The 17230-nt window shown below is 42.8% G+C and overlaps 1 protein-coding gene across 1 annotated transcript; it reads right to left on the bottom strand.

Annotated features, from left to right (window-relative positions):
* Positions 1-12236: 12236 nt before the first annotated feature.
* LOC135248920 (fish-egg lectin-like) lies at positions 12237-16709 on the bottom strand. The gene is made up of 5 exons (XM_064323984.1): positions 16563-16709; positions 14348-14575; positions 13866-14083; positions 13369-13496; positions 12237-12614 (listed from the first exon to the last, which is right to left on the bottom strand). The coding sequence occupies exons 1-5, from the start codon at positions 16624-16626 to the stop codon at positions 12473-12475; spliced, it is 780 nt and encodes a 259-aa protein (XP_064180054.1). The 5' UTR covers positions 16627-16709; the 3' UTR covers positions 12237-12472.
* Positions 16710-17230: the final 521 nt, after the last annotated feature.

The following is a 17230-nucleotide window of genomic DNA, read 5'->3' as shown; positions in this document are numbered from 1 at the left end:
GTGGGGCTCGAACCAGCAACCCTCCGACTGCCAGACAACCGCTCTAACCTCCTGAGCTATGTCGTCCCACGTTACGGAATGTGTTGAGTCAAGAATGACATTAAGGCTCTTGACTTGGGCAGAGACAGGGAGAGAGAAATTGAGGAGTTTTAGAGAAGACAGCGGAGGGGAGAGAGCAGGAATCGTGGCGGGTATCGGGTCAAGCCGACATGTAGAAGGCCTAGAATTAATGATGAGGTCAGATATAATGGTCTCATGGACCATGCAGAAGTTTTGTCAAGCTACCAGAATGGCATTCCTCATTAAATGTAATGGGCCCCTCAGGAGCATGACTGCACATGCAACTCTTTGTATGCAGGCACAACGTTGGACTGAAAGAGAATCAGAAACTTATTGCAAAGGTCAGTGGAGATAGTTAAGGGAAAAATGATCTGGTGTCTGTAGGAGCTTGGTGACAGAGGGGGAAAAAAAAAAAGAACTTTACCGGAGGAAATTATGTTGGCGTCGTAAGAGGACCTGGCAACCAAAAGGGCAGATTTATAATTGCTGAGCTGAGGTGTTCTGAATAGGCCTGGGCATGGACAACAAGCCCTGTCCTCTTGGAGCGATGTTCTAAGTGACGCATAGAGGATTTAATTTGGTGCAGCTCTGGGGTGTACCAGGTTACAGTGTGGGTGAAAGAGTGCAAGTTTTTTTTTTTTTTTTTTTTTTTTTGGGGGGGTGTTAGTGTCTTTATAGACTCAGAGAGGATGTTACCGTAGTGAGAGACCAACTCTTCTGTGGTGGTGGAGAGAGGGTCAGAGTAGCATAAAATCATCAGGATCAATGTGTTAACGAGCTTTGGAATTATTTGCAGACGTGTGAGATGAGAACGTGTCCTTTTCTGCGGTGTGGGAATGTGTAGAGTGCCAATGCCAGCGTGCTCTCCAGACAGCCCTGAACAAAAAAAAAAAAAAAACCTTTGGAGGGCTGGTATTTCACAAATAGCTGATTATACACCAAAAACATGACTTTGATAACTCCCTTTTTAAAAAGTTAACCCGATTTGAAATGTATGTAGTCATTGTTTGCATTTCGGCTCGTTTCCTTGTTTAACACCTTGTGCGTTTAAATTTTTCAGTCTTTTAAAAAAAAAAAATTATTTTAACACTTTAAAAGGTCTTTAGCAGATGCCCTTGCCGAGCACAACTTGCGTTCTTTTCTTTTTTAGCATGCTCTAGGGGTCCTCTCTAAAATGACCGGGTGAGCCGTACAGTTGCTGTAATCCTCGGGTTTATTTACAACGGGCTGCTGTGGGCTGTAGGTACATGCCCAATCAGACACACAGGAAAACGCAGCCACGGTGATGCTCAGAAGGCCAGCCAGAAGAAAACAGCACCGAAACACAGCAGCGGTGCGCTATGAGCTTGCTGGCTGCATCGATGGGATTGGAGGCTAAAGACTCAGAATGTGTGCGGTCAGAGAGGCTTTGAGCGACCCCTCCTGTCATTATACGGGTCACATCACGCACACACATTTCATGCACATTTAGTGGCGGATTCGTGGTCATTTGTTCCCCTCAATGTGACGTGAGCAATTTTGCAAATCACAAAAAAGCACACAAAAAAGGACTAGCATGCATGCATCCAGCTCTTCTTTCTAAAACACTGGTTGAGTGTTAGCGATGTCCCATTTGTCTCGCTGGAGTGTGAGGCATTGTTGGGCTTCATACAAGGTGTATCAACGGGCCTACCTTGCGCATTTCTACCTTCTGCCTTTTTTAATACGTATTTTGTGCATTTATCCATACATCAGATACGGATTCAAACTGATTCTTCGTCAAATAAAAAGTCTTGAGAGAAATTCCTACTATGAAATTCAATTGTGTGTGTGTGTGTGTGTGTGCGTGTGTGTGTGTGTGTGTGTGTGTGGGGGGTCAGGTTGCAGTTGATGAAACTGCATTATTGAACACAGGAGGGGAGATGCGGTTGAATCAGTGGCAGTACTGATGGCTGTGAGGATAAGATGAAACGGTTTTTTAAGTGAATCCAATCTCAGGCTTTTTCAGTTTCTCTCACCCTCATGGTGCTTCTCCTCTGCCCCAGCTGGAGCCCACACCGGCCCCGTGGGACAATCTGGGGCCCAGACGTCCAGCGCTCGGAAATGGCTGAGCCTCACAAACATGCATGCACTTGTTATTGTGAGCGGGTGGAGTTGGCGGGGTGGGGGTGTGGGGTGGGGGGGGTAGGGTGGTAGTGGGGGGGGTAGGGCAGACCAAACCGAATTCTCTGCTTTGGAGCGAGGCAGAATAATGATCTCTTTGTGCTGTGGCTATTCAGGGCCTGATGAGATGAAGGGAGATGGAGGGAGAGAGAGAGGGAGATGGAGGGAGAGAGAGGGAAAATGAGCGCTGTTCTAGAAATTAGCGCAGGGCCGGTCGAGTTCCAGGCCACGCTGTTGTCTTCTCTTCAGCGCCAGGTTTCCCTCATTGTTTCGGGCTTGGCAGAGGCCCCTGCCACCACTAATTGCATTCATTTCCATCATTGGTAAATACTGAGCCTTTTATCAGTTCACCTCTGTGTCAAGTCATTATTCCTGACGGGTTTTGTCATTGTGTTCATTCTGTGTTGGCTTCTCTTTTTTTTAAAGATAATTCAAAGAATTCATCAAAGCAGAAATGCTGCCACCTTTCAGATTTGTGCTCCTGGAAACAAAGCAATGGGAATCGGTCAGAACCATGCACAGAGAGATCATCTGTGACCTACCTTCCCTGCATTGTGGGCGATCAGGCAGTCTGTTTACTCAGTGAGGAAATTGGGGGGAAAGGACATGGTTGAAAAATGTGTGATGTTTCACTCACTGAAATGGCAGAATGGACGGGCTAGTTTCAGGCTGACGGTTGCACAACATGGAGGCAAGACAGAGGCTCCAGGCTCCCCTGTCTATGGGAATTTGTTTCTGCTACCAGAAGTCCCACATCCCAGCTGTTGTTTTTTCACCAGATGAGGATGTTCAGATGAGGTTGTGTTATGCAAAGGGACAAGTGATTGGGGGGGACCCTCCGCACTCTACTGCCGTGGTTTAAATGCTACGGATAGATGATGCCTCTGTCTGTTTATACATTCAGTGCTGACATTTTGTCAAAAAAAAAAGACATTTTAGCACCACCATGCCTTCAAAGAAAGGTCAGGATAATCCAACGAGCTGAAATGGCAGCTGTTTGGTAAAGTTAGATAAAATGAGGTAGGTTCTATAGGAAGGGAACATACCAGAGCGGCACAAGTCCACTCGATGGAAGGCTCGCTCAGATGGCTTCCCTGTGCCAGCACAGGAAAGCGAGAGGCTGGAATTGACATTTGACAGATGATTGAGCTCCACACTTCCTGCAGAGCCTGTGCACATTTTCTGCCACACAACCTGAGTCCGTGGATCTTGGCTTGAAAAATAAAGAGAAGGAAACATGTCATTCTGAATGACCACAGTGAAAGTGGTCCACAGTGCCCTCTGCGTGTTCAACGTTGTAACGAGTTGGTCGGGTTCATTCAAAACTAAATTAGCATCATTAACCCAGAATGTGCTCCTGGATAATTTCCTATATGAATCTATATTGCATTTAAATAAGTTCTAAGCTTCTCAATGTATGACACATAGGATTCTCAGGATTTGTTCTTAGGACTGATGCAAATATAAATTTTAAAGCTTTTGTCTGTGTCTTTAATTCTTGCTGATTTTGTAATCTGCTGTTTTGCTGGAGGTTCCCTCCCATTTTTCTAGGCAATAATTTTGTGGCGTTCTCGTAGCTGACTTTGGGTTTTCAGATTTATTTATGGTGTTTTGTGATAATGCAATTGCATTGTGAGAGTTACTACGACTTGACAGGTTGCCTCCTTTAACCTACAAAACAAAAGAGGATTCAGAAGACACTGTTCACTTGCCCCCCCTCCCCCCCGCCCCAATAATATGGTGTCACTGTATGGAACTGGATCGGTTTTAAAAAAATACACACACACACACAGCAGTCGTTTTGTGATTTCATCATGTTCAGCTTTAGTGTTCTGTTTTCTCTCCTCCAAACCCAATCCCCTTGTACAAATGAACAAACTCTTTTGGAAGACCTGGAAAATGAATCCACTGTATGCGGGTACTCTTTGTTCTGCTCTGCCTGAGAAAAACGGAGAAATGAAGGATGTTATCAAGTGAGTGAGACGCAGGGAAGCAAAGGCCATGTTTTAGATTGCTCGGGAGTCAGACTCCTGTTATGGTAGCATAGCCTCCATAACTGTCCTCTAGCTCTGGCAATCTATCAATCAAATCTTATCAATAAAGTCTCATTCTTTATGGAAATCCCCCCAAAAAAAGTGATCAAAACATACGTTTCTTCTTAAAAAAAAATTTTTTTAATTACTTTTTTTGGGGGGGGGGGTGACCCTGATGGTGTGTTGAAATGTAATGGGATGATTAAATTTGTTCAGCCTAGATAATTAGCATAAAATTCATCCCATTCATTACTGGTGTAATATACCAATATACTGGTAAGGACCCTTTTCCAGACTTGCACTTACAGTAAGTGAAACAATCCAGTTCGGAGCATCTGCTAAATTATGCGCTTGGTAGTGGAATAAAACAACACAGAAGTCAGACTTGATTTATTTCAAGGAAGAAAACGCTGATCACAGGTTCTATTCAGTGTGTAAAATCCCCTGGCCAACCACTTGTACAGCACATTTGTTCCTTTCCTTTAAACCAACGATTTATAAGTCATTTCATTTTTATTTTGTTGCTGGTTTCTCAACATAGTTTTCTGTGTATATTTTTCCTACATACCATAATATACTTGGACATAATATTTACATAAATAAATGTTAAAGTTAAATAATTCATTTTTGAACCTGCATTTTTTTAATGAAATGAATGAAAAACACAAAATAAAAAATGCCATAGCCATCAACAGAATGTGTGGAAAACATTATGATTATTATTATGATTATGATTACTACTACTACTACTACTACTACTACTAATAATAATAATAATAATAATAATAATAATAATAATAATAATAATAAGCCATTTATTCTGTTTCCTCCAGGTCTTTTAGACCTCCTTTTAGAGCAAGTAAATCCGAAAACAGAGTCATACCATGAATGTTATTTAAATTAATTACAACAACGGAACAGTTGTGTAAGGTGCCATCCTGCCCCCTTGTGATAACAATGGGAATTCCGTTCTGGTTTTCTTGACAGGATATCCCACAATTAGCCCCAGGCAGTTACTGTAATATATCAGGGTCTTGGGACTGATTTCGCTTCCTTTTGAAGTTTCAAAAACATTGAACGACACTGCTCAGAAGTGCTGTATAGTCATGTGATCACATAAGAGAGTTCTGCAACCTGTTAGTCTGAACCCACAGACAGAGAACACAACAACAGACTGTATCCCTTTTAGCCTGCAAGTTGCATAAGTAGCACGCCTCCTAGTGGCAGCGGCCTGTCACAGCACCGCAGCTCACTTCATTTCTGATGGAACACAGCTGTCTGTACAGTCTTTTAAATCAATGTACACAATGACCAAAAAGCATCGCACATCTATTTGAAGTATGTTAGAAGAGCGAAATAGAGTACAGTTGACTGTGTTGTGTTGATTTACTTGCATGCAAGCTACCACAGTGCAAAAATAAATTCAGTCTGTAATCCTGACCTTAGTCAAAGACGTGTCCTGTATAAGCTTAAACACATCTGGCTGTGCATTGACAATCACCCACTCAGTAAAGTCTACCGCTCCTCTCTCCCAGCACATACATGAGCACTAGTTGGCATCTTCTTTGTTTTAAATAGCGACAAGGTCTTTATCACACTTATCTTTGTCATAAGTGATGAGCTTCTTTGTTTCCCTCGCCTTTCCTTTGTTTCCCTTTCTCCTGTTGCACATCAAAGGCTTCGTCGAGCAACAGCAAATCAGCAGATTCTTTTCGATCAGCTACCAGCAGGAATTGTTCGATGAACACAGCGTGAAACGCGAAAGGCATGTAGAACTCCTGCGTATGATCCACCAGTGGGGGGGGGGGGGGGGGTCTACCTTGGGTTTCCTTTCAGTTTCCGCGCTTGGATTTTCCTCCCGCGGTTCATGGCCAGCGTGGCCGCGGTGTACGAGGACAGGATCGCGATGGCGCTGCCCACGAAATGAGAAGAGGCGCCCCTGAGGGCCGCTTTGACCGCCTTCCTGGAGAACTGGGCGTCCGCGCCGGAGGAGGCGGGGACGACGGGCTCCATGCGAGCGCTGAGGTCACGCCGAGGCTGCGATCGCGGCTGCACCGTCGCCTGGCCCTCCTCAGACGGGACGTCCCGCTCAGGCACCGTCTGGGTGATCGCGGTCAGGAGGCGATGGGTTCCCCTCTCGCTCAGCTGCCCTTGCTGCTCCGCTGTTCCAGTCCCTGTCTGTTCTGGTCCTTTTCTGAAATGGCCGCTCCCACCCCCCCCACCGCACCCCCGCCCCCACACCCCACACCCGAGGTGGCTTTCATAGCAGCCCAGCTTTGTTTTCCGCTACGCACGTCAAATCCCCAGATTAGCGAAGTGTTCACTGCGTCAATGGGACTGTAAATAGACAGGTCGCGCAAAGCATGGAGGACTTAAGCAGTGATCTCAACCATTAAGGACATTGGCCTTTAATTTTATTAGAGAACCCAGCCATGCCAAAGAGGTGCTGGTAACAGAGAAGCAGGGAAGTCTGACAGTTTCATTTTGGAATAATATTATGATGAATGTAAATGCTGTTTGGTGAATGTAAATCCTGTGGTGCAGTCTATAATGTGGTTGGAGTTGCCTTGTGTGTCGCTGGAGTTGCCCAGTGTGTAGCTGGAGTTGCCCTGTGTCCAGATTAACATACAGGGTCCAAGTTAAACTACGTGGTCGTTCCCTGCACTTGGAACTGTACTTGTACTGTACTTGTTCCTGGTTTTGGTTATATACTTTGTTGTACATCGCTCTGGATAATAGTGTCTGCCAAATGCCTGTAATGTAATGTAATGTAATGTATAGCAGGAGTTGCCCTGTGTATAGCAGGAGTTGCCCTGTGTGTAGCTGGAGTTGCCCTGTGTATAGCAGGAGGTGCCCTGTGTGTAGCAGGAGTTGCACTGTGTGTAGCTGGAGTTGCCCTGTGTATAGCAGGAGTTGCCCTATGTGTAGCTGGAGTTGCCCTGTGTGTAGCAGGAGTTGCCCTGTGTATAGCAGGAGTTGCCCAGTGTATAGCTGGAGTTGCCCTGTGTATGAGTTGCAGGTGTAGCAGGTTGCCCTGTGTGTAGCAGGAGTTGCCCTGTTAGTGATGCCTGGGAGTTGCCCTGTGTATAGCAGGAGTTGCCCTAGTGTTAGCTGGAGTTGCCCTGTGTTAGCAGGAGTGCCTGTGTGTAGCAGGAGTTGCCGTGTTAGCTGGAGTTGCCCTGTGTATGCGGAGTTGCCCATGTGTAGCTGGAGTTGCCTGTGTGAGAGTGCCAGTGTATAGGGTTGCCCTGTGTGTAGCTGGAGTTGCCCAGTGTACAATCCTAGAGTGTACGCATGAAACGCGGTATCCGCCCCGCTTTCAGCACCACGGACAGCGCACAGTACCAAGAATAAACTGTTAACTGGGCTGCCTCAGGTCAGCCAGTCTTAATCCCCACGCTTCTCTGTGAACAGAACCCCCAGTAACTTCCACTCATCTAACAGGTTTACTTCCTGGGATTACACTAGACCGTTGGACCACAGGAGGTAGCTATATTTACGACTGACTGTATTTATATTTAAAGCCACTTGATACCCACAGCATGTGGTGCTAATGAGAAAAAATGTAATGTAACAGCACATAAATATTGCTCTTGTTTAACATTTATAGTAAATTATTTACAATATATATATATATATATTTTATGTGATGTTATCCTTTTCAATTATTTTTCTCTCATTAGCGCCTAGCGCTGCACAAAGCAAAGCAATGGTGGAAATCTGAGGCAGAATCTCTGGGGTGGATTTATGCCAGACTGGTTACTAACAATACCCTGTCCTCAGCACCAGCGGGAAGCCAGTTCAGTGGAAACACATTCTGGGCCCAGTAAACCGACTGCAGACATGAAATTTCAGCATAATCATATTTTTCCAGATCCAACTTTATTTTAATTTACAGAGAACACTTTATTTTTTCTTCAAACAATGAAAGGGACACGGTTGCATAGATGATGGGAATAATCAACACTGATATGTGGCAAAAATGACAGAATAAACAATCAATTTTTGTCAGTTTTTAATGTATTGTAGAATGTACTGACAGGTTTATACATGAACACAGTCATAGGACAATGAGGTAGGTATATTTAGCCTGACTGTATTTATATATATATAAAGCCACTTTAAACATACAGCATATGGTGCTGATGAGAAGAAAATGTAACAGCACATATGTACTGCTCTTGTTTAACATATAATGTAAATTATGTGCAATTAAATGCACAATTAAAATGTACATTTAAATTATTAATGTATGATTAAATTATGCACAAGATATATTTGTATGAGGTGTTACCCTTTCAACAGCATGCTTTGACATTTTGCTTCTGATATAATGAGCAGTACAGGAGCTCTGAGCCTGTAACATGTAGAATGCCACATGCCGGATGACTGGAAGTTTTAGCTTGTGCTCGCTTTGCTCTCTGAATGCCAGCAGTAAGCTTAAATCCATACGCATTACAGTCAGAGGCCGCAGATTACAGATATTTTAAAAAATTAAACGAGCTAACTGAAGTGTAGACAAGGTAATATTGAGGTAACATACCCTTGTAAGTGAGCCAAGCTAACTGTTTGCAGTGAATGGAATTAAATGAAAGTTTGCAAAGGGAGAACTTAAAATTCCAAATGAGTCAGGAATTAATTCATTGTTGAAATATGACCGCGTTTTGACAAATATATAAATATATATAAATAAATTTCACCATCAGCATCTCATTTTGGTCCGTCTCTCATCTTTTGTGACCTCCAACCCTGGGTACGCCCTAACAAGAATTGTTTTGTAATCTGCATAATCTTTCTGTATAATCTAAAGGCTAATTGAAGAATCTAAGTTGCCCATGGGTATGAGTGTGAGTGAATGGGGAGTGAATGGTGTGAGTGCCCTTTTGGCAGCCTTGCCCAGTCCTTACCAGGATAAGCGGGTAAAGATAATGCACGGACGGGTAATCTTTCCGCAGAAAATACAAAACAAATTTCAGTTCTACTTGTTGTACCACATGAAACCACAGGGTGTCGCCAGTAGCTGAAAGCGGCCCCGTGTTACCCCTGAAATATTTTGCATGAAACGCTTTCAGTGGATCCTAGGTGCAAATGAATTGCATGTGAGACTTGGGCTTAAAACTTTATCCAAATATTTATTTCACTTAACAGAGAGAGAGAGAGAGAGACAGAAAGGAGAGAGAGAGACAGAGAGAGAGAGAGAAGGGGAGAGAGAGAGAGACAGAGAGAGAGAGAGAGAAGGAGAGAGACAGAGAGAGAGAGAGAGAGACTTGTGACTCTGATCATTCCGAGCGTGTAATCCTTTCCCTCACACTAATGCTATTTCAAGCACAAATGAGAGGCACACATCTCAGTACGGGCCTCAGCCACAACGACAGAGCACAATTCCAGGTCTTATAATCCTGCAAGGCTGCAAACGTGCTTCAGCGCCTAGGCGGTAAATTCAAACTCAAGGCTGCACACAAAGGCGTCAAGGACATTGAATCATTCAATAAAACATGGGCTGTACTCCTCCAAACACCCCTCCGTAGCGACAGTTAGACAGTGACCGCATGCGCCTTTGACCCCTTGTGATGTCACCACATGTGACACTCCTTTAAATGCACAATTTTTTTAAATTTTAGGCGTGCCAACTTTAACAACATGCCAAATTTAAGTAAAATAGACTGGGTGAAACTCTTTGATTTGACTATGAATGAAAAGTAGGGCAGGGATGTTCTTCATGCACAATGTAAGTTCAATGCAAGGGTAAGAAAAAGTAAGTTCAAAAAGCAGGCTATCTGTTGGATGAATAAATATATATGGAAGAGTTTGAGGAAAAAAATGAACTTCATAGGATACATAAAAATAACAGTACTGAGATTAATAAGGCTGGATACTGTTTTATATATATATATATATATATATATATATATATATAAGAACTAAGGGTAGCTAAAAGGCTCTTTGAAAGGCAAATTGTCAAATATGCAAAAAACGAATCGAATCAAAAAACTAATTTCTTTCAACACTGCCGTAGGAAAAAGGAAGGTTAAAGGGAATAGTGAGTGCATTAGGAATAATTGCTCCTCCCATGCCATTACATTACAGGCATTTAGCAGACGCTCTTATCCAGAGCGACTTACACAACTTTTTTTTTTTTTTACATAGCATTTTACATTGTATCCATTTATACAGCTGGATATATACACTGAAGCAATTCCGGTTAAGTACCTTGTCAAGGGTACAACGACAGTGTCCTTACCCGAATCGAACCTCGAACCTTTAGTTACAAGCCATTCCTTACCCACTGTGCTACACACATGCCCTGGTTTCTGCTTCTGCAGCTGCAGCAACTGCAGCCTTGTTTGCCTGCCAGCGCCTGCCCGCTGAATCAGGAGCGCTTCACGCCAGCCAGGCCCAGAAAGTCTCCTTTCTTCGGGCAGCCTCCCTCGCCGCTGGAGTCCACAAAATGGCTGCCGCCTGGACATGTCACCGGCGCCTGGCTCTTGACCACGGCCCCCAGCAGCTCCTTCCGCAATAGAGGTTTTGAGCAGGGTCCATTTGGACTCTGTGTCCCCCAACCTCCGCCAGGGTATGGGAGAGGTTCTCTCAGAGGTGGGATTTGAAATCTTTCAGGACAGAGTCTCTTCCACCAAGCATTCACAGAAAAACCTGCACTATACATCTGGGCGACCGTCTCAGTCCACTGTAGTAAACTCCAACTGAGTGGCCGCCAGCCAGGGACTTGTGAGTATCTCCACTCCCATCTGGTACCTCTCATCCCGGCGTGTGTGCATGTGTGTGTGTGTGTGCTTGTCTGTATGGAAACCTTCTGCTGTTTGGATGATGTATATCTCCCAAACAAAGATATAGTTGGGCTTGTTTTTGATGGCACCATTTCAAAATATACATAAAGGCAAACTGAGGCTTATTATGACATGACAGAATGGAATGCAACCTTCTCTAGCCGAAGGATTTTCAGAATTTCAACTAAACACAATATACTTCCTGGCTTAGCAAAAATAATAGTGCCCCAGCCCCAATCAACCAGTTTAGTTATTATTTTTAGCTAGCTACCACATGCTTTGGCCTAGCAAAATGAAAATAAGGTCAGATTGGAGCTATCCCTCTTTTCTTTCAAATAGAAATACGTATTTAAGGACATACTCAACATACTTTATTTTAGAAATCCCAGAAAGTTGAAAATGTACTTAGACCCGTGAAAAACACAAAGATTACACTCACCTCAAAGTTCTGAGTCTCCTCAATGAAGTGACCACAGAGATGTTCAAAACAAGAGGTCACACATTTGATGTTATGATCCTGTAACAGTGCCCCCTAGTGTGGCTGCAAAAAGCACTGTGACACGCAGCCTCTGTAGTCAACCCTAAATGCATTGACAGGCTGGTGCATTTAATCTCTTCCATCCATCATGGAAAGAACATTCTTTTTGTCCAACATTGATAGAAACAGAGCATGCTCCAGTTGCATCACTAAAATAATAAAAAAGGATAAATGTGTTCGTAATTTCACAGCTTCAATGTATGGCCTTTCTTGTGAGGTCTGAGTCTTTGTCATGGTTCTGTGTTTTCCTGTCTGTGTTTCCCTTGTTGGGCCGCCAGATGGCGGCACTTCTGTTTTGTTTCCTGCTCCCCCCTGTTAATTGTATTATTGTTGTCTCGTTATTCTATCATTATTAATATCTATCCATTATATTACTGCCATTATATCAGCAATACAACGTGGGGCAAACGCAGGCGGCTCTAAAGGGAATGGAGAATGACACTGATGTGTTCACTGCATGTTACACCCACGACATGCCCATTAATTAATTAAGCCGCAGAGTACTTGAACCTTTCAACTCTCTGCCATCAAACTAGCCTGTCTGTGCCTCAAATGCACGTGTGTGTTATGCTTCAGTAACAAGGCCCTTAGGATAGAGCCCACTGTGAAGGTCCTTTCCCTGTTCACTCTGGAAAAAAATAAATCAACAACAAAAAAAGTGTTGTTCACGCAAAGGAATGTGCTTGAAAACGTATTTTAATTGATAAAGATGGAGGCAAAAGCACTGATCAATCAATTCTGAGAATTTCATTTGTTACAGCTCAGTTACCACTCATCCCATCAACGGCTTGTGGCAGGATATATCCAGCGTTACCAATGCGAATCAAAAGGCACCATGTATCAGTATAAAGTATCATAAACAGTTAAGGATGCTTATGAAACATTTATTTGACATTTGTTTGGGCTTAATGCACTTAGACAACACAGTCCTGGATCTTGTCATCTGGGGAGATGACCCACAGGTGCCCCAAGTCATAGCTCACATGCTTGCTCTTGCCACACTCGCTCAGCAAGGTCCAGGATATTCCTGCTGGGTCACATTCAGTGACGCCATCCCTGTTGGGAAAGTAGTGGACACGTGAGCAAGACAGCTCATTGGCTGAGATCGAAATATTAATAATAAAAAAAACAATGCATAGCTGTAGACTCTCCTCAGATCTACATGTGCACTGTTAATATTTCCACAACAAGTCTTCTCCAGTCTATCTATAGTGCTCATGTTGGATTGAATGCTTTATCAAATTCATGGCTAAAGTCTGCGTGGAAATTTGTTTGTAAGGATGCATATGTGCCAGTGAAAGAATGGGCTAACAGGTGTAATTAGAGTAAAATGGGGAAAACGCTGAGAAAATAATAATACAAAATTCAACTTAACTCCCAATTTAAAAACCTCACTTTTGATTGTGAATGTTTTTTTTAATTGACCGTTTGGTAGAGCTGGTAAAAATGCACTTTAAATCAAATGCAAAACCCTACACTTCAGTTACATTTAAAAAATTCATTCACACTTGTAAATAAATTCAGTTTACACTGAAGTACTATCAATTAATAGAGAAAATCAATTAAAATCTCATCCACTTTCAATTAAAAAGCAACAAGTTATAAGTAGCATATTCCAAAAATATGTTTTTTTTTATGAATGAAAAGCCATGTTTTTGTGTTCCAAGTGAAACATTTACACCCGTTATACCATCCCTTCTGGATAATTTACAGAATAGAAAATTTATAGAAACTACATTTCTTGAAAATCCTATTTTCACTGGCTCATTGGTGTGCCTGTTCCTTTACTCCGTTTCAGTGAGTCTCTTACCTCTGATACACATCTCCCCCAGCATTGACTCCATAAACACTGCCATCAGTTCCCACCTCAACCATCACCAACTTCCCTTGGATGTGCTGCCAGTCTGTAATGCCCTGACACTCTGTTGGACCCACTCCCTGTACGGACATGAGCACACCAACTCAAGGTCTCGTGAGCGTACACTGACACGCACTGGCGTGTTCATAATTCATTGAATAGACATCCAAGCATGTTCTGCAGTACTTGACCTAGGTTAGCAGATATTAGACTTGGAACATGGGCTGCACTAATGCTGTGTTCTAGAAGTAGATCCCTGTACATGGATACCTGATAAATCATTATTATATAGTATTTATAATAATAATACTAAATAATAACGTATTAATTATTATTTTATATTAATATACAATAATTCAATATACAGAATTGACCGTTTGGCTGTTCACCCAGGCGTCCTCTCCTCTATGTGACACCCTCTGCTTCTCCCTGCACGATTCCATGCTCACCTCCCTCATATAGATGTCCTGGTTTTTATTGACACCCCAACAACCAATGGGGCCACAGCTGTAGTAGACAAGCACCCCTGGAAGCTGGCTCCAGGGTGCAGGGGAGCCACTGCTTCTGAAGTCCACAGCGTAATCTCGTTCCATGCAGTACACCTTTTCAACATGGTTGACCCCGACCACAAACTGGTCTCCGCCGGCGTCCACTTGGTTCAGTTGGCCTGAAACAGAAGATGAAGACAAACAGGTGGCATGCAGCACACTTGCGATGTATGTATGTATGAATCTTCTTTGTGTGAACGATCTGTCTTTCTTTTCTAATCTGCAATTATGAATGGAGTCAGTGAATTGGACAACCCGCAGCTTTGGGGGACCCGTACATTCATGTCGAAGACTTCACGAAACAGGGGCCGACGCAGTACGCAGTTACCACACTCAAAAGTCTCTCTTCTCGCACATTCGCGCTCATTCATGACCGCACTCACCTGGCACTGTAACCCACGTGCCGCCCACAAGTTTGAAGATCAGATGGCCACTGTTGGCCCCCCACATCCCCGAGGGTCCCACAGAAACGTGCGAAAGGGACCCAGGCAACCGGGTCCAGGATTTCCCGAAAAGCGCAAAGATGCCGTCCTCTGCATTCACCCCAACAACCAGACCCGCCCCGGCGTCAATCTGCTTCAGGCTCCCTGGAACCTCCGTGCACTTCATTGCTGATGAGATAAACGGGTAAAGAGGCAGCCAGTCAATAATACACAAAACTGTCACATTTACTGCACGTCTCGTAGTCAACCTGGAAATAACTGGAGGCCATGAGTTCAGGGACTCTATTCTGTGTAGCCTTACAGCAAACAACCACCTGAGATAGAATAACAGGTAATTAAGAAAATGCTATATATATATATATATATATAATATATATTATATATATATATATATATATATATATATATATATATATATATGTATAGATATATATATATATGGTGAGCACCATAATTCATTGGACAGTGACACATTTTTTTGTTATTTTGGTTCTGTACTTTAGCACATTGAGTTTGAATGGATACAGTGACAATGAGGTTGTCTGCGACGCATAGACATCACCAGACGTCTATGATATATGATATATGACCAGATATATATATATATATACGGTATTTAAATCTCTACCTGCACCTAGTTGAACCCCACAAGTTTGTAAAACAGTGCCATCACGACAACAGTGCAATCAAAGGTAAATGGACAGCGGTTGGTGCTGAAAATAGGCCTATACTGGACTAATACAAAGGAGCACGGGAACAAATGGAGTTCGGGAAGCTACCCTGAAAATGTAGTTAACTAACCTACAAATTACTCAACACAGGAAGTAGTGTGCAACACAGCAACCAATAAAAGTAAATTAAAGTAACTTTTCAAAAGTGGTTAAGACTCTATTCAAACAACAACAACAACAACAAAAAAACATTAATAAGTTAACAGTTTGTTTAGCTACACATTTGTAAAGTGGGTTTCATTAGAATAATGTTCCAACAAATTAATTGGGAGCCTGTTGATTTACCTCTGCAGGAAAAACAATCACAACGTGTGCATGATGACTTTACCATACGTTATAATTTTTCTTTGAATTTTGGTGCATTATACATTTTCAGGTGTAACTGCATTTTGAGCTGTGAAGAAAAGGTAGATCATTAGTCCCTAGCATTTCAAGCGTTATTTATGTATTCGTGTATTTTAAAGATTTGAGGCACTCGCACAGCAGTTCAGTATCTTTGACAAAATGCAAAAATGTAGTAACGGTCCACTCACGGTCCTTTTCCAGTTCGTATTCTTAGTCAAAGTGTGGAGCCATTTTTGTACCAAATGTGTACCCATGCGAGAGGATATTTTGAGCGCACAAAGAGGTGTTTTTCACACGTGCGAGATTAATTTTGAGCAAACGAAAATTAATTTCGTTTGCTCAAAAGCACACTTGATACAAGCAGACATGCAACGTTTATTTGCATGTCTGCGTATATCCGCACGCGCAGAATTCTGACATCTGTGTGTTCTCAAAACTTTGTCTGCGCACTCGCTCAACATGCATAACTAAGAGCCTAAACACACAGTGGTCCCCGGAGATTATGAACTCAAACATCAAGCGTTTATCTCACAGCTGTACAAAATAAGTATTGCACCTTACTGAACCTGTGTTTAGCAGTTGTCTATGACCATGAAATGCACTTTTGTACGTCGCTTTAGATAAAAGCAGCTGCCAAATAAATGTAATGTAATGTAATAACTGTACACCGCTGGTACAGTAGCCATCCCAGATTTGTACACGTTCAATTCAGTCCTCTACCACGTGCGCAAGGAGCGGAGCTTCGAGGGAAAGACTTCTAAAAACCAAATAAAACTGAATTTTGGCAATATCTCCCGAAGTATTTATTGAACTCTTCCGCCGTTCGATGGAGACAAGAGATGGTAATTCTGCGTGTTCAACCTGAAATACGTCAAGCTCGATAGATCTAGCTAAAAAGTCCGCGTTACATGTTAGGTTCTGCCCCGCTCTCCCCTAGTGACACGAAAACTGTGACACTATTGGATTATCATGCATTAATCATTTAAAAACAAGATTTAGCCCATCACAGTAATTACGATACAATTGTAACAGCATCAATAATGCATCAGAAGCAGGAAAGTTTTTCTCTTGTACGATACCTTGATCCTGTTCAATAAACATCATCAAGACACACGCGGCAGTCAAGAGATATTTGAGAGCCATCCTGCACTTATGGTTATTGTACTATACAAGCGGTTGTCAGCTACGAAGAATATGACAGCCTCTTCCTGTCATTCCTGTCCCTTTTGTACGCTCAGTCAGATGAAATCCCATCAGCTGATCACGCCTCCTCCTCACGCATATTTAATATTGCTATATATGTGAAACAGTGGCTGTGTTAGTGTAACATATCAAAGTGTCTACCTGAAGGCGAGACGGTATTCGATCTTTCGGTTTTCTAGGGCGCCACTTTGGCAGTACGCCACCACGACATAACTACTTGACGCGTGAAATTTCACGGTCAAACCTGTCCGTGGTTTTTAAGAACACAGGGCAGGAAGCACAGCTGAGCTCCGGTTGAATCCATATGGCCTGGCCATATTGAATCCGGTTAAGTGAACGTGCAGATGGTACGTCATAATGCAGTGACCGGCGGGTAGATGTGGTGACAAAGCAATAATTGAGATGTAATAGACAATTTAGTGAGGAAAAAAGCAGGTTAAAGAAAAGTGGTCCTGCCTGGGCTTGAACCGCCGATTTCACATTCTGTAGACAGTGACATTTACCACTAAGCCACGAATGGGCTAGCTGCTAGAATTTGGGAATT

The sequence above is a fragment of the Anguilla rostrata genome, chromosome 2 (assembly GCF_018555375.3).
Source record: "Anguilla rostrata isolate EN2019 chromosome 2, ASM1855537v3, whole genome shotgun sequence".
Lineage (NCBI taxonomy): Eukaryota > Metazoa > Chordata > Actinopteri > Anguilliformes > Anguillidae > Anguilla > Anguilla rostrata.
This window is presented reverse-complemented; position numbering and strand designations above follow the sequence as displayed.